This window comes from Mycteria americana, chromosome 3 (assembly GCF_035582795.1).
Source record: "Mycteria americana isolate JAX WOST 10 ecotype Jacksonville Zoo and Gardens chromosome 3, USCA_MyAme_1.0, whole genome shotgun sequence".
Taxonomy (NCBI): Eukaryota; Metazoa; Chordata; class Aves; order Ciconiiformes; family Ciconiidae; genus Mycteria; species Mycteria americana.
In genome coordinates, this window is record NC_134367.1 from 59,022,844 (window position 1) to 59,049,481 (window position 26,638).

The 26,638-nt window shown below is 37.0% G+C and overlaps 1 protein-coding gene and 1 long non-coding RNA gene across 2 annotated transcripts in view; one reads left to right on the forward strand and one right to left on the reverse strand.

Annotated features, from left to right (window-relative positions):
* LOC142408315 (uncharacterized) overlaps window positions 1-21,715 on the forward strand; it is a 33,885-nt gene extending 12,170 nt beyond the window's left edge. The window contains exon 3 of the long non-coding RNA XR_012775247.1: window positions 21,677-21,715. This is a non-coding gene — a long non-coding RNA (uncharacterized LOC142408315). The remainder of the gene's footprint in view (window positions 1-21,676) is intronic.
* The window catches only part of TRDN (triadin), a 234,906-nt gene that overhangs the window by 123,637 nt on the left and 84,631 nt on the right, over window positions 1-26,638 (reverse strand). Inside the window, exon 13 of the mRNA XM_075498662.1 lies at window positions 8,120-8,191. Coding sequence (XP_075354777.1) covers window positions 8,120-8,191 — 72 coding nt within the window. The remainder of the gene's footprint in view (window positions 1-8,119; window positions 8,192-26,638) is intronic.

The following is a 26,638-nucleotide window of genomic DNA, read 5'->3' on the forward strand; positions in this document are numbered from 1 at the left end:
TACTGTTTCTTGATAATGTAATTAATGCTATTTTTTTTCACCAGGAGCACTAGTCCTGGACCATATTCTGCATACAGGGTGTAAGAGATATGCGTACAAAAAGACCTCACCTTCAAAAGACTGCAATGCCTTTACAAGAATGAAATAGGGATATATGCAGATGGCAGAGTACAAGATGACAAAATCAGTCAGCAAGACAAGCAATGGACTTTGCATTTAGTCAAGTTTTTCTGTAGACTCTATGCAGAAATGGGGCTTTATGTAGTACAAGGAGGAATCCAGTGAGCATGAGAAGTGTGAATTAAAGCAGTGATGTGCTTCTGAATGGGAAATTCAGGTAAAAATTTTTTCCTGGGGGAAAAAAAGCAGCAGTATAGAATAGTTTTCTTGGGAAGTGATTGGAGAAAGAGAACAGCCCTAAAGCAAAGAAATATCTTAGATGGAATTATTTATTTCTGAATAAGGGGTGAGGGACCAAAGACACCAGCAGAAATCCAAGTAAGATTTAACAGAGATCAAGAAAGAGGTGTTTCAATCTGAATTGCCTCTACCAGCTTTGACAATGTCTTTGTGTTATTCTCATGGGACAACAACTAATTCTTGGACAACAGGGGGAGTGGAGATAAGAGAAACATGCTAACAATGCAGCACTTGAAAACAGGCCTGGTAAGACCAGTGTGCTACTGTGCCAGTGCTGAGTGGAATCTAAATTTAGGGATGCACATGAGTTACTGGGCATAGTGTCATGGGGATGACACCCGGGAACTGGAAGAGGAAGGTGCTCTAAGAGTTTCTTCTCCGTGTTGCTCCAGATGCTCCATGTGCTTTTGGAAACGCTGACTCTGGAAGGAATTGTCAGCCCATCCCATCCCCTCTGAGAAACTGAGGTAAGGAGGGCAGCAAAATACAGCCACCGGTACTTTCCTGTGGAGAGGCATGTGTATAAATAACAAACACTAACTAGTGGGACTGAATGCCAGAAGTTTGGAGATGTTTTGGTTCAGATAAGCCTGCTAAAGTTCAGATACTTACATGAGACTTATCTGCATTTATCTAAAACCCTGCTGTCAGGAAATCTCAGGAGAAAAGCTCTTGTGAGAGACTTTGAATATTGCCTGGCTTTGTGAAATACTACAACAGCTTTTCTTGCCTTCTGATCCTGGTCCTGGCAGAAATGAGGAGCAGCAGAGATATGTGTATACTCACTTACATGCGAAACAGAACAACACAAACACTAATTTAGCTTTTCCTGAGAAACTGTAATTCAGACTGAGCTCAATAACTTCATTCCAGGTAAAACTTCATTCCATTTTTCTGCAAGTATCTCTGTACACCTTCAGCTGTCACCAGCACAATTTTCAAAGACAGTTCCAAAAAAAGTCCAAGTTGTATTTTTAAAATTGTATTTCCTTATTAATTTTGAAGAGATTATGATTGTTCTTCCTTTGTTTTAATTGGTGACTGAAATCCTTTCCCTGCTGAACTCAATGAAAGTTTTGCTGTTGATTTCAGTGGGACCTGGATATCCTTTTAAATATTGAAATAACTCATTACCTTTCAGTTTTTGATGGCAGTTCTTTCCTCTTTGCATGTTGCTCAGGGTGGAGACTGACAATGACTAGTCAGTTGCGCTTTTGATTCTAAACAATTTCACACACATTCACACAATAAGGCCCCTTTAGGGTTACAAACATTTTGGAGGAATTAAAAAACATGCAAGGAAATGTTTCTGCTTAGTTTAGAATGTCTTGGAAACTCATACTTTTAAAATTAAATCTAAATTTCAAGTAAAAATTGACCTCAGTTTTCTCTTTGAAAAAAATCCCTTTCTGGGGTAAGAGTGTCCCGTTATTTTCTCTATGAGAAATAATTTTGTCTTGTCTCATCCAAACTACTGAAAAGTCAAGAAAGATCAAAGAAACCTGAACAGTATTAATCTAAAGTTCTTAGAATTGCTTCTTTTCACACACAAACACAAATACGTCCGCGCACACTTACACGCACACACGCACACACACATGCGCTCATGTACGCTCTCTAATTTACAGGTGAGTGCTTAGGCCAAAATTAAGTGCATATTTTGCAAAGCTCTGTTTAAACCGCACCATTTCATTTCAGCAGAGTAATGCAATACAATTTGTTCTCATATTGAGCAAGTGAAAGACTAATGGGGCACACAGGTCACTGGAGATATAGTACAGCCTGAAGTCCTAGGCAATCTCTCCAGCCTGATTTTGCTTTTTGAAACTGCTTCACTGCAAATCCCAATCTGAAACACTATTTGACAGCTTTGAAGATTGCTTATGGAGATATTTTTGAGGTCTGCAGAAAGCATGTAATAGCAATATCATGCTTGAAATTCCTAGTGCTTTCATGTGACCCACATAAGTGTTCCTCATTTCTTCCTGTAGTGATTTTAAGCTTCTTTTTCATGGCTCTGTTGAATTAAGCATCAAAAAGGTTCGTTAATAGCATGGGGCCATATGTTGCCCTCACTAAACAACGCAGTGGGGAGCAAAGGAGTACAAATACCAGTGTGATGAAGCCAGAGTATGCATGCCAAGGGAAAAAAGAAAGGGCATGCCAACTTGCATGACAAGACCAGCAATAGAAACTCCATTGGACAATGGCCAATGGCAAATATGATGCAAATATGATTATGACGAAGAATTAAATTCCCAGGGGAACACTGACTTCTTATGGTACGAACTTCCCTAGCAAAAGCCAAACCAACACAGCTAAGGCAGCAGGGTTAGTGTTCTCCCTCCTTGTGCCTGACATTCCTACCAGGCAACACGAACCAACATCAGCACCAATTGTGTTGCCAGTGCTGGGAAGGGTTCTGATGATGCTTTTTATGGGGCATGCTTTTGAGCAAGAATGTCTGAGGTCTAGGAAAACGGGATGACCAGGCTATGCAGGACCTCTTCTGCAAGGGTTTCCCTTTTCTTTCCAAAGAAATGTGGAATTTCTGCCTTTGAAAGCCCAGAGAATCTTAATCCAAGTAAGTATTTTCTGTTTGCGGGTGCAACATATGCAAAAGATTATTGTTTTTCTGTAACAGTTAAAAAACATTTTAAAAAGTTAAAATAATCTTCAGAGTTATTCGGTTTTGTTTTGTTGGGTAGATTTTGGTGAATATTTATTTTTAAATGCATAATCTAATATTGTAAATTGGATTATTATTAATAATAATGAGGAAACATAGTAATATGTCTGATCAAAATATACATATCTTTGTACATAATTTTTTTACATTCTAGTAAGATTTTTTCACAATGTCTGTTTAATTTTTTCTGCCTTATGCTAGAATAGAGGTCATACAGAAGAGCCTCATGTCATTAAGTAAAATGTCAAGGGCTTTCTGAAACAGTGAAGGTTTAGGCTTTTTTCATCATAGCTAAATCATTAGAGTTTACTGCTTAGATGTCTAATCTAAATCATTAAATAACTCACTTTGAAAACTTGTGCATATTATTCAAAGGTTTTACTGTCTTCAGTACAGACTCATGGAGATGTAGGGCCCATATTTCTCAAAGAAACTTGTTTTTATGCTGTATATACAGTACCCTGTTAAAGCTACCTAAACTGTTTCTTCTAATAAATTAGAATAAAACCTAGCCCATTGTATTGTGATATTTCTGACAGAAATATTTTTCTTCTTTCTTTTTATTCTCCCTTGGATTAAAATTTATCAGAAAGTGGATTTTCATCCACAAACCATGTCAGTATTATTGAAAATGTTCTAAATTTGGAGAAAACTTCAAAATTCTGCATTTTAAAGGTTTCTGTTGTATCTTGAATCACTGTCTTTCACCAGAAGGAATTTTAAGGGTAATGATTTTACAGTACAAAAAAAAAAGTTTTTTATAGAACAATCTGTGTACAGAAGAGAAGAAGGCCATTGACAGACTGTACAGAGGCAGATTGATTTGTACAAGATTTATACACTTCTATACATCAAGGGAGCTTTGTCAAAATTTATATTGGCTTTAGTAATTTAGATACTCTTGGTTATATCCCCTAATGTTATATTCATGAACTGAGGTATAAACTAGAAATTCTTCTTAAGATAGTCAGATAGTGTACATTTTATACAGCAACAAAGATAGATGCAGATTTCTATTTCAATGCCAATTTAGCCTCCACAGGAGTTTTGGAGGAAGTTAAACATATTTCACAGCAACTCACTTTACTCCACTCTGCAAAATCCGTAATTAGAGGATTCAAGCAGTGATCTAGAGAAAATATTTTTTTTCCTCGGAGATCCTCTGAAGATATTACAGAGATTTTAAATTTTTTTTTTTTAACTCATTTAATATCACAAATGCCAGCAAGATGGCAAAGAACAGCCAGTATACTTTAGCTAAAGGAGGGCATTATTTCAGAGCCCATCACGATCCATTAACAGGTCCGAACGGTTATGCTGATGACTCTTCCATGATAAACACTCTCCCACTCAAAGACACAAGCACAGATTTCTAGGACAATATAACCTGGAAAATCATAATCAGATACAATGCTGTTCAAAGTTTTTTTGTGGTACAATGCTCTTCAAAGTGCAAAGGTACAAAGCATACTGTCTGAAATCATATGTAATATGCATTAAGATGCCTTCCACTGAGAGAAGGATTTTGATACAGGCTTCTCACAAAGGTGCTGTGATCTTGTCAGAAAGCAAAGACATGCTATTCTGGAACAATTAATATGAAGCCTTACTAATAACTAAGTAAGCCTCTGAGCTTAGTTTTGACATTTCTTGCTTAACTGCAGCATCTTCCTGAGAGATTACCCTGCCATGTCAGAGAGCATAACATGGGAGGACTATCAGAAAGGAGAGTCCTTCTCAGGTGAATGGGGAAATGGAGAAAGCTAAAAGCTATGTGAGCTGAGAAAAAAAGTCAAGACCTGAGAGAGAGATTCACAGAGAATCAATGTACACTGCAGAGAAGTTTTAGGATGTCAGTGGATAACAAAATACAAGAAAGCTAGAGTTAAAAGAGTTGGAGAAGACTACAGTCAAGGAAGAAGCATATTAAAGTCAAAGTTCAGATAGCCATGGAGAACAGATCTGTTCAAATTACAGCCTGCACCAGCGTCCTCCCTAGATGGCAGCATCAGTGTCAGCCAAGCTGAGAGCTGCTTCCAAGTGCTTGTGAAAGCTCCAGAAAAAGATAAGATAAAGAATTTAAAATGAGTTATTTTACTTCATGGTTTGCCAAACAAGGTTTCCAAGCTTGAAGTACAAGTAGAAGTTATGTATCAATGTCTTTCTCCTCACAAATTCCCTTTCCATCTTTCTCTTGTTTATTGTTACATGATCTTTTGTCTTGTTTTGTTTTGTTTTGTTTCTCTTCTGTTGGTGACCTGAAACTTCAAACTCTTCATTGAACTCTGAGTGTAACATCTCAAGACAGCAGTGCTTTTTGAAAAAAGCCAAACCACCATGAAATAGGAGAGCAATGATCTGTTTTCACTTCTGACCAGATGAGTACAAAGCATTTTGCTTTCCGACCAGGAGATATCTGAAAAGTTGAATTCACATGCACACACTTCAATGCAATTTATTGCATACTACTAGAGTATAGTGTACAAATTGGGATTGCCTCACATAATCACCCTTTTTCCAAAAAATTTACTGTGGAGTTGAAGGAAGAGAAAATGGCAATGACAAGGAGAGAAAGGTTGAGATTTAATACATAATAAGAATATGCTGTTTTTCTAAGACCTCACGAATTCAGCAGGGCCTAGTTTCTACTGGGCATTGAATACTATCCAGGAAAAGCTTTCTATTTGAAAGTATTAAATAATCTAAAAATGTTAGGGACATCTGGCACGTATACTGCCACTATTTTCACCTTATCAGAAATCAGGAATGGTCCAAGATTACCTAAGAAGGGAGTGGCAAAACAGGGCTATAGTGAAAACATCTCAATCTAGAAAAAGAATAAAACCTTTTTAGCCTTTACCAGCTGCATGGTTTTGTATCTAGTGTCTGAATATCACTGAGTTGGAAAGCCTAGGGTCTAAATAGATTGGTTTCCTAAATTTTCTCTGTGACAACCCTTCTGTTACTTCCTACGGTTTTACCTTTTTTTCAGAGCTGCTTGCCTCTGTCAAAGGCTGGGCCAGTCCTTCCATGTTATATAAAGTACATTTCTCAATTAACAAATGCTTGTACTTGTTCCTTATTCTGAGAACTTATTATACTATCTTCAACTATATTTAGATAAGAAGAATCTTTTGTTTCAATCTGTCCCTTCACCTGATCAGTGATATTTAGTGATGTACCAGTCATAAAGGTATTAAGCATTAAGAAGTCACAGACAGATGTGTCTTCAACTATTTCAGAGATTTAAATTTCTCAGCCTACTCCTCTTTTTGCTTTCTGACATAGTGCCAAATATTCCCATAAATTACTTTATTATTTTCCCCAGGGCTGAAATAAAGCTTCAGGGTTTAGGGTTCCTTAAAGGCACTGTGGCATATTTTCTCATATATGGAAACCACACAATAGCGCAATATAACAGCTTTTCACAGCAGCATTTTGCAAGTAATTCTTCCTTCTTCAATTCCTCCAAAACTCTTGCATGAACAGCATTGTATGCTAGTGACTGGCCTTGAGCCTTAAAGGAAATTTAGTTGTATGATTCTGAGCAGATGATCTGCCCCCCAATTTGTTTGCCAAATGTGTATCTAATTTACATTCACAATTACTTCAATTGCATGCATAAATGAGCTAATGAAAGACACAAATGTGTAACTGGTCATAAATAGTCATTGCCATGTGCAATTGCAGTAATTGCATGCTTCTCATGATTTTGAAAATCAAGAACTTAATGTTAATTTGATGCTAGTTCATGTTGTATAACAGTTATATTTAAAGATTAAGTTTATCACTCAGCAAATACAGCAGTCTTTTTCTGTTATGTCTTTTTTCCATTATGGTTAAATGGTGGATAACAGTATTTAACATCACAGGGACTTCTTTTTGCTAATAAGCTGAGTTCAAATATTTCCCTAAAATAAGCAGGACTGCAAATCTATTTACATAATATATTGTGTCACAATAACCAGAGTTTTGTATTCCTTTAAACAGTGTGTTTATAAAGAAATATTCGTTTGAGGTAAAAGAGATTTTGGGGAAAGAGATAATAAGTCACGTAACTATTTTTATCCAAACATTCTGATTCAGAATAATCACATTACAGAAATATCTAATTAATTTAAATCTTTGTTTTAGTCATAGGTTCTGCCAAAATCTAACTCATTTTCTGTTTCCAAATGCAGGCAAATCTTGTAGCTCTTGTTACTTTTTATGCTGCCATCCCATCTGTTTTTCTCTTAGATTGCAATTGCTTTCTGGATAACATAGAACTAAGGCTTCTATGAGAGAGATTAGCAAGTGCCATGGTGTGACTGAATGACTCCGATGTATTATATGAAAATGGCTATATAATTGCATGAAAAGACTCACATGTTTTGTACTATTAAATTGTATGGTGTAGAGACCAAGAATGTGTATTGCAGTAGTAGTTTTAAGTCATCGGACATAGTCCATTTTAAAACTAAAATGCATATTTCAAACATTTTACTGATATGATTAGGCTGTAAACAATATCATTCAATTGCAGGGGTTATGTTTTAATCTTCTGAAGGTAAGATCTGACTTTTTATTTTTCTTTCAGTGGTTTTAACAATAGGAACAGGGTTGATAAATGAAGAGCCAGAAATAGTATGTTAATTATTGTAGATAATACATAGAAACATTATTGAATAACAATAGCTGAAAGAGTAATCCAAAATATATTAAGAGGATAATGTTGATTATGTTTACAGTTAGATGGCAACTTATGGCTGAACACCATCCAAAGCATTTTACAGATTGGGCCTCGATCCTGTAATTGATTTCACTCAGGAAATCCCCTGAGCCATCTGTGGGACTACTATAAGGAATATGTAGGTCTTGTCTTGCAAATATGATTGTGCCATTCATGTCCCAGGCCTAATCGTTTGATCAGTTTTGTAATATAGGTTGTATTTATAAACAAAATCCATTAGAACAGAGAGTCAAGTTAATGAGTAGAAGCCAATAAAGGAGGAAAAAACTCAAACTTGCCTTCAATAGCTGCTGGTTTCTTTCTTGGACTATGTTCTAGAAGAAGATGAGGTGGTACCACTTCCTTATGTCCTGCACATAAGTATACAGGTTAAAAAGCACAGAAAATGTATTCACTAACAGGCTGAGCAGATTCACTGGGAGGCTGAGTTCCCTTGAGAATTGTTCACGTTTAAAATATTACACTGCGCATAAAAGCTATTATCTTCCAGACACCGTAAGAAGGAAATGTATTTCTCAACAAATAAAGTAATTTATTTTTAAGAGACACATTTTAAATCAATGAAGTCCAAGTGACTCAAGCATATGCTGAAATGCTTACAGTTCTATTTTTCTTCATTAGACTAAAAAACTCTGAAGAATAATACTGTGATAATAAGGTTACATATTCATGATGCCTCTTCTACAGTAAAAGCTTATTTTCTTCTGTCAAACAAATGATCTTCAGTTGTTCCCTCAAGTCCACTTATTATGAACTTCTTGAAACACCAGTAAAAATTATTATGTTTCTCATCCTTAAGGATTATTCTTAATTAGCTGATACCAACCAGGTCATGCATTGTAAACACTGACGAGGTTCTGATTCCAGCTGCTGACTGAAACACCTCTATTCTCTCAAGAGTGTTGAACTGTACTCTCGCGTAGTATTGAACTGGGACTTTCTGTACTGTCTTAGCCTATCTGCAGATACCTGCTTTATCCAAAATATTTTTCACTTCTTTTCCCCACAGATTCACAAACACATCTATTGCACTCTTATATTACTTATGCTTCTTTTCTGGTTTATAACTCCTGTTTGCAGTCTCCTTATTTCCTTTTAATTTCTTTCTCTGACATTTATGCTCAGTAGCTATCATGTCATTGTCATTTGGAAAGCACAATTTGTTGTGACCTGTGAAATAAAATTAAGTAGTTAAATATAATATTGATTCAGTCATATGCACCAGCATACATTCACTGCACCAGAGTCCACATGCAGTCAGGCTGTTAAATCTTAGCTCCAGCTCCCCATCAGAAACTCAAAGCCATGCCTCATGCTTGGTGATAGACTCAGAAGAGAAATTAAGATCTTAATGAGCCTTGGAAACTGCAGTATCATACTTACCCCTCTCATTTTACAGAGGTATGTATACTCAAGGGAAATGCATGAGAAAAACATCATCTTGAAGACAGCAGTGGGGTTTGAGCAACATGGTCTTAATGTTATTGCATCTCATCAGCATATGTACGATTGCAGGCAAATGATCTGCAAGCATGTAGTTTAGTTCACCTGGTAATTTATATAAAGTATCACACACGGAGCCGCTCGAACTTGATTCACACGCCTAAGCCACTGACAAAATGTCGACACATTGACAAAATCAATGTATTGAAGGTGCTGTGCAACAAATGGTAAAAGTCTTAGGTTTTACATGTATTTCCTGTCTTGGCAATAATCACAAGTGGATATTTACCAATCTCATTACAGAATTACTCTAGCCTTAAAATGAACAGTAGGCAAACTTCAGAAATCCAGATGTCTAGCATGATTTTCCAAACACTTTATGTCTGAAAAAAAAATTGTATTGAAATTGCAAACTGAGCTAAGGAGATGCTGAATACCATTTGTTGCCAACGAGAATAGAAAAGTTATATCCGTAACCTCTGTCAACATACAGAAACTTCATTAATTGAATTTCTAGTTCATAAGGAAAACAAAAACAATTTAAAAATTAATGAAGAATGGGTAAATAATCTTAGTCTTTCTGCTAGTTTTGATTAAAGTTCTAGACTAAAGTTTAGGTCTTTTTTTTCTTTTCTTTGTTTTTGCCTAAACTAGATCGCCTATCCCTAGATGGAAAAAGTGATACATTTTATAACTTGGACTAATTGTTTTGTGTCAAAGATGATAAAGGGCAGTGGCTCAGAATGTTGAGTAGATCAGTAATGAAGAAGGATAGTCAATAATTTGGACTGCAGTGTGTTATCTACTGTGTGGGGCAATGATCTAACACCTCTAGGTCAAAGTATAGGCTGGCCCCATTATCTTCCTGTTCTTTGCCATAGAAGCAGTTTTCTAATGATTGCACCAGTGTTAGTATAATGCCAGTGCGAAACCACTTATTGCTAATGACTTGTCAAGTTCTATTTTATAGTTTTACAAGTTTTAAGCAAATCATTTATTTCATGCAAATTGACCACATGATCCAATATGAGAGCGTTTTAAGCGCCAAAAGCTTAAGCTTCACAGATCAAAAACTTTCCCTTAGGCCAGAATGTTTGTTCTGAGCAGGTTCCCATCCACTCTGATAAAAAGCTTCTTTAATGTTTCCATGTGTTATTAAATGTCTCTCTATTCACTTTGATGGGAATGCAAAGGACAGTAGCTGAATAAATATTTTATCCATTCTTTTGATGAAATATGTTAAAGGGGATATCCTAAGTAAAATTTCTTTTTTCTTCCTTTTTCTCTCTGTAAGTTATAAAACACAAGTGGTTTTCTGCAGCACAGAGAACTCATAAATAGAAATGAGGAACTGGCCTCAACAGATCAGACCATTAGGATTAATGTGTCTACTACCTTGACTCCAGCAGTGGCCAGTTGGACACATATCCATGATGTAAATGAGAGGCAGGCAGGATGTTTTTAATGATCTCAGTGGACAATCAGATTAGTCCATGAATCATGAGAAGTCATTATACAGATTACCACTGTTATTATTGGACATACAGTTATCTCCCTGCTTTAAAAATGTAGCCACAGAAGAGCACTGAAATTTAGTGTCTGCATATTTATTTGCTTCTCATTTCAAATGTAGTTATTTTTCTACTATGAGATAAGCCAAAAAGGTTCATTTGACTAGATTTTGTTTTTGTTTTTTTTTTTAATTAGAGTTTTATTTCTCCAAAAGACGTAATTGCAAACACAAAAATGTGCACACATATCTATGCCTGATCTGTCCATGCAGTTGTGCTACAGATACCTCCTTCATATATGATATCGTAAACAACTGTCTGACAACAAATTACAGCTGATGGAAACCAAAATAGTGAAATGTTTTGACTTTAAGCTCATGGGAATGTGCTCACCAGGAGAAAAAGTGTCACATTAAGACATGAGTAGCTTCCTCCACTGCCTGAAAGGAAAGAAATATGCTGCAAAGATGAGTAGAAGGTTTAAGACACTAGATGGTAACAGGAATACTTCATTGAAAATAAGCTACAGTCCTTAAGCTCTGTGAAAATTCTGTCATCGGTGTTTATTAAATCACTTGAGATGTCATGAAGAAATTAATTCTGACTTGGTTTATGAATATTTTAGATTTTATATTATATGATAAGGAATACAAGACAAACTTTAATTACCTTACTTTTCTCAATCTAGGAAGTGTCTTTCTACATGTGTCAAAAATGTCATGTCTGAGCATTGAGGATAAATTGATTTCTTATGATAACAGCAAATCATGTGGGTTTTCTTTCTTCCCTGATCTGCCCAGTTCAATTTGTCTGCAGTGACCTTAATTGACCTAGATAAAGTCTCTAAATTTATCTTTCTAATGCAAAAGATCATGGGATAAAAAAAAATCATAGAATCATAGAATCATAGAATGCTTTGGATTGGAAGGGACCTTTACAGGTCATCTAGTCCAACCCCCCTGCAAGAGCAGGGACATCTTCAACTAGATCAGGTTGCTCAGAGCTCTGTCCAACCTGACCTTGAATGTTTCCAGGGATGGGGGCCTCCACTACCTCCCTGGGCAACCTGTTCCAGGGCCTCACCACCCTCATTGTAAAAAAATTCTTTCTTAAATCCAGTCTAAATCTGCCCTCCCTTAGTTTAAAACCATTGCTCCTTGTCCTGTCACAACAGGACTTGCTAAAAAGTCTGTCCCCGTCTTTCCTGTAGGCCCGCTTTAAGTAAGTACTGGAAGGCTGCTATAAGGTCTCCCCACAGCCTTCTCTTCTCCAGGCTGAACAAGCCCAGCTCTCTCAGCCCATCCTCGTAGGAGAGGTGCTCCAGCCCTCCTCTGGACCTACTCCAACAGCTCCATGTCCTTCTTGTGATGAGGGCTCCAGAGCTGGACGCAGTACTCCAGGTGAGGTCTCACCAGAGCAGAGTAGAGGGGCAGAATCACCTCCCTCGACCTGCTGGCCACGCTTGAGGTTCCACACCTCATGAGGTTCACACAGGCCCACTTCTCCAGCTTGTCCAGGTCCCTCTGGATGACATCCCGTCCTTCTGGCGTGTCAACTGTACCACTCAGCTTGGTGTCGTCTGCAAACTTGCTGAGGGTGCACTAGATCTTGCTGTCAATGTCATTGATGAAAATATAGAACAGCACTGGTCCCAGTACGGACCCCTGAGGGACACCACTCATCACTGATGTCTATCTGGACGTTGAGCCATTGACTGCTACCCTCTGGATGCGACCATCCAACCAATTCCTTATCCACTGAACAGTCCACCCATCAAATCCATATCTCTCCAATTTAGAGAGGAGGATTGTTGTGGGGGACCATGTTAAAGGCTTTACAGAAGTCCAGATAGATGACATCCATTGCTTTTCCTTTGTCCACTGATGTGGTAACTCCCTCGTAGAAAGCCACTAGGTTGGTCAGGCAGGACTTGCCCTTGGTGAAGCCATGCTTACTGTCTCAAATCACGTCCCTGTCCTCCATGTGCTCTAGCATAGCTTCTAGGAGGATCTGTTCCATGATCTTCCCAGGCACAGAGGTGAGGCTGACAGGTCGGTAGTTCCCGGGGTCATCCTTTCTACCCTTTTTAAAGATGGGCACAATGTTTCCCTTCTTCCAGTCACCAGGGACTTCACCTGACTGCCATGACTTTTCAAATATCATGGAGTGGCTTGGCAACTACATCAGCCAGTTCCCTCAGGACTCTGGGATCCCTCTCATCAGGTCCCATAGACTTATATATGTTCAGGTTCCTCAGGTGGTCATGAACCTGATCTTCCCTTACAGTGGGAGGGGCTTTACCTCCCTGGTCCCCAACATGTTGTCCATTGACTCAGGAGGGGTGAGGAGAGCGGTTGCCAGAGAAGACTGAAGCAAAAAAGTTGTTGAGTACCTCAGCTTTCTCCTCGTCTATTGATACTAGCTCACCATTCTTGTTCATCAGTGGAGGTTCGCTTTCTTTAACTTTCCTTTTCTGGTTGATATACCTGTAGAAGCCCTTCGTGCTATTCTTTGCATCCCTTTCCAAAATACTTCTGAAATTATTCTAAAATTATTATTATTATTATTAAACAACTAAAGGTATTGTAGACAGCTGAATATTCCAATTGGATATGGGCAGAAATAATGCCATCACAGAAAGCAATATGTGGAAACACCATTCCTATGACCGTGCACTTCCTCATATGCATATACCAGTTATCTGAACAGTGGGAATCCTACAATCCAACAGCACCAATACTTTGTTACAATGTCTCTCAAAGAGCACAGTAAAATGTCTTCAGATAAATCTCATTCTGCCCAGATGTGGCATCTTTCCCTAATGGTAGTAGAAATAATTGAAATAAAATAAGTGTGCTCTTTGCAGAGTCATTTGTTATAAAAAGTAAATTCAAATCAAATGTTTCATGAAGCTTGGAACAAGACGTGAATCAGAAGAATGAGGTAAGACTGCCAAGTATGCTTTTAGAGGATTGAAACCTTAACGGAGTCCCACGGTTCTGTCCAGGCTTCCAGTTTTGACAAGTAAGTTGCTTGAAGTTAAAGATGAGCTTCTCCCTTGTTATCAGTTGTTACTCTTCAGACATTACACTGTCACTATTCTGAGGAAGGTGACTCTTAGTACATGTGCCTGCAAAACTATGAGCAAACTGTTTTTCATTAAGAAAGAATAGCTGAGGATCAAGAGGTGAAATTGTGTAACTGTTTTGAACAATGCAAATGCTTATTTTTTGTAAGGAATGAATTGAAATACAAGTGCCCTGAATAGGCAGTCTTTCTAAGTAACACATCATAACACGATGGTTTTATGTACACTAGTAAATTAAATGGTGCCTGGGAATGTTACTGGGCTCTGGAATTCAGACATACATATCCTGCAACATTATTTTTTAATAGCCTTCAACAATTTTGACCTGTAGCAAGTAGCAATGTCTGAAACAATTCATTGGCTCAGTTCAGGAGTTAGCAAGCGCCATGGACCGCTCCGAATAGACAGCCAGGATGCAGCTGGTCCATTTTGACCTTGAGGAAGTGTAATGGATGCAGATGACTCTATGACAGAAGGAATCACATTCAGAGAACAGTTGAGTTGAGTTTGATTTACTAATCTAGATGTACCCCACAAGTCTTAAAAGTGATAACAAAATTATGTTGAATAGAAAAAAATAATTTAAACACAGTCTTAATGACCTATTTGGAACTGAATTTTTGACAGTGGCAAATGGAATTAATGGATAATAAAATGAGACTTTTAAGGAGATCTATCCTAGTAGCCAACATATATTTCAGTTTTTCAGTTACGCTCAGGATCTGGCTTTTTATTAAATGGATAATTGCCCAACATACAGTGAAACTCTCATTTTGCATGAGGTTGTTATTACCTAAGGAAAAACACTGCTACAGTATATGCAGTGATTACCAGTAGCAATACAATCCTTGAAATTTTCATATTCTGTTACACTGGCTATCAGCCAGTTACTATTATGATGCATAACAAAAGAAGAAAAGGAGAGATTACACGGATAATGCCCAATCTATCTATATGTTCCACTTGGGTTTAAAATACACTAAAAATATCACAGATAATATTGGAGGTCTACATAATGTCTAACTTATGTGTAAAGTATGTTATTGAGAGGTACTCCTTCCTCAACACACAGACAAAAAACCAAGCCTATTATAAATAACCTAACAGCCTTGGGAGGCCATCCATCTATTAAGCTAAAAGCAAGGACCAGTAGGTTAACAGGGAAGGTGTAGGAAGGATGATAATCTAAATGCTCTTTTGAGTGGAGCAGGGGGAAGGATTAAATTTCCCTTCTCAAGGCACCAAGCAAAAAGTAGCAGCAACTTGATAGTCTTCTATTTTTAATACATAGAAATTTGAGTTAATCCTTTGGTTTTGATGATGCATTCTTATATATATTTATGTGCATTTATACCTATATAATATATACTATTTATATGTGCACACACTAGCATGTGTGTACATATGCATGCACATATATACACAAATACATATAGATATTTATTTAGTGATGTTTCTGAACAGAAAATGCTTTTTCTGGCCCTACTTGATTTGGTAACTGAACAGGTGTGAGATTCCATGAGCACAGATTCCTGGAGGTTGTGTGAACATCAGTTAGTCAGTATGTTTTCACCCAGCCACTAAACCCAATTAAAGTCACAGCTGGGAATTTGTTTGATATTTTTTTCTTTTCCTGTGGGTTTGTATCTCACATGATGCAAGTGTGCATAACAAGTGTACAAATTAGGCAGGCAAGAGAGGTATGGCTATGAGTGGGGTTTTTTTTGCTGTTTTAACCTACAGCTGATGCTATCGGTCCCAACCAGAAATGTATGCAGTGTATCTTAGCTGCACAACAGAGCTGTGCAGTTAAATCCATTTACAACAATATATCTGTTGAGAATTCTTTTCCACCAGAGATTTTTACCACACTGAGGCTCCAAAATCCCTCTTTAGCTCAATCCATAACTTGTTAAAGCTGTAATTTTTGTGTTCAGAAGACTGAAGTCATTAAGGAGTTAAAAGTTAAGTTTTAACAGTTTTGTCGTTACACATTAAGTAAGAAGTCACACAGCCTTTCCTGACATTAAAAGGAAATTGAAGTGAAAAAATTGAAAATTGAATTGTCTCCACTTCCTCTTATTATTTATCACGTGCATTTAGCAGGTAAAAATAATCCTACATGTTATGTTTAGAAATATTGAAAAATGGATCTCAAAGAACTAAGTCCTAGGACAGTGAAAATGATGGGTTATTGTGTGGAAATGATGGGTTATTATAGTTATTGCTACATACTGGAGTGTGAAAGGACTGTAAAAGCAGATTATAAAATGAAAAGACATATTCAGCCTTCCTCTCTCTCCCCAAATAACCTTTAATAAATTGGTATCATATACAGTGATCCCTAGCATAATTAACATGAATATCAGGAGTTGGTATAGATGCATACTTTTCACAATATGAAGTATCCACAGGAAAATAATTAAAACTGAGAAAAGAAAACACTGCAATTAAATACTTGCTGCTAACAATTAAACAGAATGGAGGGGACTGATAAGCTCTTATGATGAAAGGCAATAGACACTGACTATACCATGGGATCTCTGCTCAGTGATTTATGAGTTATTTGTATTTGATTTATCTGTACCTGTTGTATCTGACATCATTTCAAGTGTCATAAGTCCAACTACATCTCTGAAACATTCAGTGCTAAAGTCAGAAAAGCTATCTAGACATTACTTCAGAATGCTAAAACTTTATGCTGTCTTCAAGAAAGAGTGCGTATGCCAGGTCTTGCTAAACAAAAGCAGTCTAGCATTGATAAAAACAAATTACAGATATTATAATCTCTCACAATTAGAGATATTTGTAGATGATGAATGTTTAATATAGAAATCGCTAGAAGTCCAACTGAATCCAAATTGCTGTGACCACAAGCCAAGAATTTTTTCACCTCTCTGCATCTTTTTGCCAGAATGAAAAAAGAAGTTGATGATTATGTTACCTATCTTGTATATACTTGACAATCACCTAAGACAGTGAATCTATAACCATTTTTCTGAAGTTAGAATTTCAATAATGCAGTTTGAAGTTAGTGGGAAAGAATGGAGAGTTTTTATTAGATCAAATATCAGGAGTAAGGTCCAAAAGTGTTGAGGTGTTGGCTACTAACTCCTGCTGCTCACTCCCACTGAAATCAATGAGAACTATTAGGTAGGCGTTAAGTATCTAATATCTCTGAAAGTTAGGCTCTGTGTAATTAAGAAACTCAGTGAGCTTTCTCTTTCTTCTAAAAGTGCCATGGCTGTAATATTTTTGGGAATGACAAGATTATGTCATAGTGATAGTAAAAAAAAATATTGACATTTGAGGCTAAAATTTACATCCTTTAAAACATATGGTGATGTTAGGCTTGATGCAATACTCCTCAGCAGCTGTGGTTTCTAAAGCAAGACAGAATACATGGCCTGAACTGTTTCAGGTTGAAACAATTTCAACTAAAGCTGCTGGTTTTGCACAAAGAGTAGGAAGAATTATGGGAAATACTGGAACAAAAACCCCATAATACTGGAGATAATGATTACTTTAAACCAACCACATTTTGGTAACTTCTGATTCTTCCTTCCCTTTCCTTTTCCCAGGAAAGATCCTCTTTCCTATAGGGAGGTTATTTTTAGGACAAAGAGTCCTGGGATTCACTGTCATGAGTTCTAACCCTTGTGCTCAGGGCCTCCTCTATGATTTTTGGGAAACTGACTTAACTTACCATGCCTTTCTATTTCACCTATAAATGGATATAACAGAAATTTTCTAAAAAACCCCCAAAACTGAATGTTGTAAGCATACAGCAACTAAAAATTCCAAAGCTTACATTCTATGAAAGTGGAAGCTATAAAAACTGGGGGCTTTGTTCTGACACTAAAATTAATTAGGCTTCTTTTGTTTGCCACATTTGGACAGGGAATGCCCTCCATATATATTCAAGAAAATATTTCCCTCTACATTTCTTCCTTTTCCCCTTCTCTCACTCCAAAAATGCTATAGTAATGCTATTATTGCTATTCATACTTTTCAGAGTGGCACTTCTGGTTTCTTGGCTGAGCCAGCAGCTGCTCCTGATGATACCATTTGAAATCTTATAGAAAACATTATTTCAGGTCTTCATTTGAGTGAAATCCTTGCTTGCAGATTTTTAGCATACTTCTTGAATGTATGTAGGCTTTTTCTCAACCAGACATTTAAAAGTTAACTTTTAGACAGTTAAATCTAGATAAGTCACCCAAGGGATCCATTTATAGTCAATGGAGAGAAATTGGTACCTTCAAAGGGTGATTCATCTTTTCTATCTTAGGCATCTTTTTTAGGATGAAATTGTCCTCTGGAGGCCTCCATTTCATACCATTGGCTATAAACACAGCTAAAGGTTAAAGTTCGGCAATTAACTTTTGGGTATCTAAGTGAGGTGCAATGAATTGCAAACATCTCATTTTGCAGTTCTACATAAAGATCACACTACATGCCACCAAAATATTCCAGGACTAAAATCAAGAGCCGTGCATGATTTTTTTACACTGTAACTGCTGCCTAGTAACGCAGTACTCCCCAAACCCCCAGCAATTATATGAATGAATATCACACAGAGAGAAAGGATTTTGTTGTCAAGCTTAACTAAAAAAAAAAGATAAAAGAATTGTTTAAGTTTAATGTGTATGGGCATCGAATGCCTTTTGAACTCTATGTGCTGTTTACTCTGTCAGATAATACTGAGTGTATTGAAGGACAAAGTGAAACAAGAATAAGAAAAGTGAAGTACCTGAGGGAAGAATAGCATTTCCTGATGCAGAAAAAATAAATTAGTCTTGACTCATTCTAGGTATATGTCAGTAAGTTGCATGTCTTTTTTGACAAAGCAGATACATGCAAAAAGAAAGTGGGTGGCAAAAGAAAGAAGTGCCTGGACAGAGAATGGCAAAAGGAATGGACCTGCCACAGCTAACTGTCACAGTGGCTGCAGAGTAGATGCAGAAGGAAGTGGACATAAGGAAGGCAGGGAGAGCACATGCTGCTTAGGCCACAGCTGAACACTCTTTTGTCCTCTACATTGCATGTTCTCACAGCGGAAGAGGTGAAGAATTATTGCTAAGCTGGAAATGCTTCATGATGGAATGTATATTGTCAAAGCATTTGTAGATCCTGTCTACGCTCTTCTTATCTGTGCGGTATGGCGACCGGGTACTGTTTCTGTTGTTAAAACTGAGCTTCATCATTTTCCAGCAGAGACAACAAAGAGTCTATATTTGGATGAGGAGAGTAACTTTTCTCAGTCCCATAATGGAGCTATAGGTTTTGCCTTGTTAATGAAAAATTCAGAAGAAAACTGGAAGCCCTTCAGTATACATTTTTCCTTCTTCATGATGTTTCACTGTATGCAGCGTCAGGAGGTGTTTAAAGGTACAGTAACATAGATCTCAGCTACTTGCTCTTCTACTAAAGTTGAGAGAGACTCGTTGTGTGGTGGTTAACTTCCCTAAGACAGTTTCAGGAGTATATTCTAAAGGTAATGAATTCATTAGCTCACTTATAATTTCAGAAATATATATATTTTAGAGATATATAACCTGGGCTTATACAACTAACTGAAGGAGAAGATTGTGGGTTGTCATGTCTCGTCAAAGACAGATGTTCGCTTGTAACCCATGTAAGTTCCTAGTTTCCTGAAATGGTTGGCATTTAAGATGTAGTTGGCTGGCTTGGTTGGCTTAAGCAACTCCACGATGGTCTTTATAGCTTCCCAGGCATTGTGTAAGGAGATTAAGCAGTTGGTTAAGGTCTTCAGAGACTATTAGGTTGATAAGTATTTAAAATACAGATTTTGTAGTGGTCAGGGTTACAACACCGAAATCTTTCTACAGGTCAAGCTTGCTCTCCAACATTAGAAAATGACAGAACCAAGGGGTACATATGTGGGTTCATGTAGATAATCCTAAACCTTTTTTGACTATGCTATTTGCTAACAGCATGTTGCTGAGCAGATGTTCCAACCTGTGAAACAAGTCAAGCCTTTTAGCGAGTCCCACTTTTCGCTAGTTTAGGAACAATTAGAACATTTGAAAGGGAAGGACTGAAGGAGACAAATTTTAAATGGTCAACACAAAATAATCTTTCTAAGTGTTGGGAATGGCTGAAACATTTTGCCTAAACTAACCATCTTTACTGGAAGAATAATCTGTTATGGCAAGTTTTGAACCCTACCAGCTGAAGTTCGTCAGAGCTATATGTAGCTGACTTCAGTGATAGTTTTTTCGACCAACATTGCTTATAATGTAATCTCAGTTCTATCGACAATTGTATCCCATCCCTTCAGGTAACTAATCCTATGTGTGTTCCAAATAGAAATACTGTCAGCAAAATCTGCAATACACATAATCATTGTCTGAGTTCCTTTGCAATATAATGATTTTTAAAAGCTAATAAATCTAGGCTTGAAAAGGAGGCGCTTCCTTTTGGGAATTGTATTTTTCCCCATACTCAAAGCCATCCAAACTCTAAGAAAGAAACATATGCTCTTATAGGCTGACATTTGGAACTTATGGTTTTTAGGTTTCTAAATTGTTTCCTTGCCAACTATGCCTCAAAAATATGAATAAAACTACTTTTGTCTTAAATAATTTTCTGCAAATATTTTTCATATTGAATTCACTTCTGACAATGATATTGAGTACTGAAGAAGGGTTGTGTAGCTCTATAATGCTTCCATTTTTTAACCTACTTGAAATGCCATCAGTATTTGTTGTAATAATTCTAACTGGAAATCAGGGATGACAATGAGTCATTAAATGTAATAACTATTTTACAAGGTCACTGCTTAAACTTATTCTTACCTTTTTAATATGAAACTCAGTTTGGTTATTATTAGCTCTTTTTTTTTTTTTTTTTGGCATTTAACTTTTGCCTTTACTTTCTAAATAGCTTACTTTTCAAAACTAAAGTGGTTGAGTCTTTCGATGATCCTCTACAACATATCTAGCTTTTTTTCAGACATTGTTGGTGAATCTTTTGAAATGACACCTGATTTTGAAACTTGATTACTGAACTATATGAAAAGGTTATAATATGAAATAGTAGTAATAAAATATAATGCAAGTGTGAGAATACTTTTGTTAGTCTAGCCTCTCTGCCTTCATAGATTAGATTAGTTTATTTCCATTAAAATCCAGAATTTAGACTCATTTACATGAGCAAAGGTTTTGGCTTTCTTTTGTATCACATAATTCTGACTCCTCAGAGTGGCTTGCAGTGAACTATCAAAGAAAGAGATCCGTTTCTCTCTACGGAAGCAGAATACCACGCATTCCCTGGGTAGCTGCTTCTGAGAGAGTGAAAGTCGTTTGAAATTTTTTTGGCAAAGTTACAATAAAGTGCCATAAGAGTGTTGACAGATGCAGCTTTGCATGCCAGCATCTGGCTCTGATTCATGGTGGGATGATATAAACAGGGAATAATGGATAGCTGTTCTGCCTCTGTGGGACGGCATCAGGACTGTGTGCTGATAAAGTCCCCATTAAGAGATCAATGTCATTCCAGAGTTTGACCAAATAGACACAGCTTTTGGGGTGAGAGGGGAGTCGTAGACAAGAACCTCATTAAAATTACATCAGTGGATGTCTTCTCATAGTTTTACATAACTGAACAGAAATGTAAAGAAGCAATATTTATATTCCAAATGACAGCTAAAACTGTTGCAAGGATTGCACATTAATAAATTAGTTAGAATTTTTTGAAGAATTAAAACTTAATTTTCAGTTTCTCATACATATATTTTAAATTACTCTTCATTACTTCTTTCCTTTCAGACTGTTTGAAAAGTATTCAGAACTCTCCCAGGAGATTACTAGAGGAATAAATGCTTCTGTCGTTCAATCATCTCCATTTATGTCATCAGCAGAAACAAATGTGTCGACAAGTGTTTCATCACATGAACAACTTTTTTATAAACTGACAATTAACTATCATCAACTCTGAAGATGAATCCAGATGAGTGTCTGCAAATTTTGGGGTACAGTACTGCCCTCAGAGGGAGAAGACATGTTAGTTCTTACGTACCTTTCCTGTTTAAAAAGTAAAACTGGAAAAGTTTCACAGCTCCCAAACTCTCCCTTTAGCATTTCACTAAAACAAATATCTGGTTTGCTTGTTTTCTATTGTAGGGCAGAGGGCTATTGAGTAGGTAGCATCAGAAAGCATCTCTCCACAGAAAAAAAAAAAATATTGTCTAGCATTCTCTCTCAAATGTGAAAGCCTGTAACTCGGTCCACATTTTGTTATGCTGAATTTCTCCAAACAAGAAGCAAATAACATACTACTTTCTTATTTATTATGACTGGTTTTTTTATTACACTGCATGAAATATATCCCCAGAGAAACTACACTGGTATCAGAGTTGTCCCCATGTAAATATAATGTAACAAGGTGAAAAGTTACACCCTGTCATTTATATATCCACAACACATTCTAGTCTTTAATCAAGTAGGAGTGACACTTAAAAATAGTTCAAGAGCCTAAAGCGTTTTGCTATCTGAACAGCAGAGGGCAAGTGTTCAACTCCAGTGCTACAGCCCACCCACAGCAAATACAGGCATTTTTACTTTCAAAATTAGGCACTTCATTCTCTCAGTTTTTTTGCAGTAATATACTCCATGATCTTGCAATATTGAGGTACTTTTATACCAGTACCTCCATGAATCTTTTTGGATATTAAATGGCAAGTATCATATCCAATGTCTTGGAATTCTCTTACCCCATTGTGCAATAACAATAATTCCTGCTCTTTGACTGAATACTTCTTGACAATGGAAGAGAAGAGACAAGCCCTGGAAGAACGTTGTAGACATGAAGGACATTCAGTCTGTCACTTCTTCCTGGGACCAAGCAGACTCTAGTGTTCCCTATGGACTCTCACCACAATTTGTCTGAATTTCTTAACTGTCTATGTTTGTTATATTTTTTTTTCTTTTTTCATGAGCACATGTGCAAAGGGTGAGTCTTCGATGATTTTTTAATGAGAAGGTGGGATGATTGTTTTACCCTGTAGGATACACTCTTGCCATGTAAACGTGTCAGAAATCCTGATGAATTTCTCCAAGGCAAATATTTTTTCAACAGTGTAAGATTAGCAAAATCGTCTACATCACTTTGGCTTTTAGACCCTGGCATGGAAATAGACAATAAACAGACGAGGGTAAACTGATGAAAGGAAATGGTATGGCCACATTCCTTTGCAGTCTAGCTATTATTTGGAACAGTCATGTAGTGGTATAAGCTCCATAGGGTAACTGGCTGCTTCAGTGCAAAGATTTTAGATAGGCTAAATGGACAATAATATCACATCTGTGCTCCCACTGTCTTTTTTGTCAGTTAGGTAACTGTAAAGATCATCCAGTAGTGAGTCCAGTGTACTGTGAAATGCAAGTTGTTTAACCAAAACTAGAACACAGTAAAACTATGCATGTAAGATAAACTTCCGAGTGATTAAAATGAAAACAAAATCTGACCATAAATATACAGTATGACCAAATACCCAAGAGATGCTTATCACTCCTAATTCAGCAGTATGCAGCATGCACAACCACGTGCTGAGGTGGGCATGCAGAAAAACAGACATGCAAGAATCCACTTTAGGTAGCTGCAAAATAAAAAAGGCATTTCCTTGGAACAAATCCTTGATCTGCCAGAGTAGTTTGGAAAATGCAAATGTATAGCAAGCTGGCAAACATTGTAGGGGAAGCAGGGGAGGAGTGGTAAAACAGGAGTATGGCAGAGGTGGGAAAAATAGAGCAGATCCAGTTAACTTAGGGAAGCATGTGCTACGTGGTAAAAGAGTGACCAACTAGCGTCCCTGAAATCCATCCACATGGGTGAGGTTTTCAAACTCTCTAAGGGCAAAAAAATAGTTATGGAAATCAAGTTAAAGGTCTCTACTAAATTAGAACCTTTTCTCCTACCAAGAAAATATAAAAATATGAATAAGAACACTAGAAATATTACTCAGAAAAAAATTCAGGAATATCAAATAAATTATCAAATACATGGAATAGACTATATCCATGAAACTGGACAGAAGAAAGTCAGTGGCCTTCTGTATCAGAAAGGCTACCTTGGACCTCAGAAATACCAGTGCCAGTAGAAGAATAGAGGTGCCAGTCAGAACCAATGTGTCCCAGCATCTCTTGAAAAACAAGCTTTCCTCTTTAGGTTTTAAAGTTTTAAAAGTAAAACTTGGAAAATTAACCCTGGAAGAAGTGCATATTAATTTTTCATTTACAGGCAGCCAAAAGGAGTACAAAGCAATTTGGACAGAGCAATTTGTTAATGCTGAGACAGTACTGCCCGTACTTGGCTGAGAAAACGTAGTCCAGGGATAAATAAGATCAGAAAATCTATCCTTTGGAGGAAAGGTGGTTCAGCCGTCCCTCTGAGAAATTGTTACTTATCACATGCATGTTAGATAGAAAGTAAAAAATATTCTCAAGCTCCATACTTCATCAGATAAAATCAGAAAGCAATTTTTTTATACTGTATACAGTAGAGCTCAAGAGGGCTATCTATAAATGTCTCAGTAGAATCCAGGGTAGGTCACTGTTGCAGTCATGATATTCATGAGATGGACATCTGGTTTAGCAAAACCAATCTGAGTTTATGGCTAAAACTCCACTGATATCTATTGTAAAGGGCTGAGAACCTCAGATACTTTTATTTTATAAAAAGTAAAATAGAAGTCTCTGATGTTAATTGATATTGATATAGTTATTGCAATTTACAGAAGGATTACATGAAATTAGTCAGTATCAGGGACAAATGCTGGCCAGAGAAAACTAGCTAATGCTTCATGAAGTAGCTTAGCAAGAATTCCCCCTTCTATGGCTTCCTATGAATTCGCTGTGTACAGTTTACATACGTCTCATTAATTTTTTAAAGCTAAGTCTGCAGTAACATGACAAAACTTTGAGTAAATGAACAACATTTCAGCCTCATTTGTTAAAATCAACACAAGAGCATTAACTGACCTCCAACAGATTGTTCAGACGACTGTCAAAACGTATTAATTGATGTATTTTGAAAAGTGTATCTAATTAATGAAACCCAAGGATCTAAGTTTTACTTTTAATTATTTCATCATTATAAAATGCCATCTTAAATGGTCTACTTTGCTATAAATTCTTGCACAAAATTTATATAAACCTAAAATAATCTAATGTTGCCAGTAATGAATACAAATTTTTCAATAATACAAATATTTAAAAAATACTATCAAAGAATAAATACTGAATAGTATTGTTATTACTGACATTATAAATCCATATATTGTGCCTAAGGAATCCAATGAGTGGGACACTACTCTTATAAGCTCAAGAAGACGGAAATTCATATTTGGTGTAAACAATCCTACAAAAAGCCAATATACCTATGTGAAAGAATTTTCTATGAGAAAGATGTGTTTTTTCTCCTTCACTAATGGCAATATTGGGATTGACAGAAATGATTCCTGGTTTGAAAGTATTGCAGTGTCAGGGTGACTGTAATGAAATTCCTTAGCTGAATTGCACTCAGATCTCTTTGTTTGGACGATGTAATTTACCATAAAATATATAAACTGATAAAAGGATAAAATATAGCAAATTTTAAAGCTAATTGGATATTAGAGTTATTAAAGGGACTTAGTGTGCTGGTGTTTTCCCCACATCTATCTATTCAAGAAAATGAATTACAGTAATATTTCAGTTCACAAAGGCCAGTGTGAAATGAGCACGTTGCCGGAGAAAGGCAGTAACAAACGCTAACTGAGCAGTGTTTGGTGGCACTCTCCTCAATGATTTCTATAAAAAGCACAAAGCTGGGTGTACCTGGCCTTTACCTTGCTTCTCAGAGACACGGTCTGGATGTTTCAGCATTGCCTTTCACATCTTGTGGGCTGACTAAAGCTTGTTTTGAAGGCAATGCTTTATTTTACCTCCCACAAAAATGTATCAGGCTCCATCACAACAACTATTCACACTATTTAACTTCAGATGTCGACAAATGACTTAGCGGGTCAAAAAGCAGTTGCTTGACAGGTGGAGCCACGGGTGGACTTTTGGAGACCCCTAAGTTAAGGGGCTGTCCTCTTCCTTTTCACCTATAAATCAGATGATTTAAGCTGCTTTATGACTTTTTTCCGCTTTCTGGGGCCTCAAGCTGTCACCCTAGTCGTTCACCTGTAAGGCCAGCTGACCATGCAATGACCATTGAACATTTTTCAGCTGTTTCTTAGCACAACTCTGTCATAGCACACTGAAATGACACAAGACAAACATTGGGAGGCAAGAGCAGACGGTTCTATCTTGTATCTTCTGAAATTCAAGTCATTACAGACTTTGCTCTCTATCTCCCTGCTCCCCTTCATGGTCTTCCCAGTTTCCTTGTAGCTGGAAAGGTCAAAACTGAAGAGCAGTCTTCTCCAAAACTCCCCTCCCACAGCATGATTGCTCTGCCTTAGGAGAGTGACAAACAACCCAGGGAGCCATCTGCAAAAAAGGGCTCTGACATGTGTCAAAGCTGCTTGCAAATGTCAGGAGAACTATAAGAGAGATCTTGAAGATCTCCATGCAAGTCTTTGTGTTGTGATTTATTAATGGTACATCTGTGTAAAGACAGAAACTGGGTGAATCACAGCTGGTACAGGGGGTTATTTTTTAAATCAAAGCATAACTGAAGGTCTCTGGAAGGTTTTGCTAACCTTTCTCCCACTCTTAGCCTAGACCAGTCCCTCTGTTTATAAC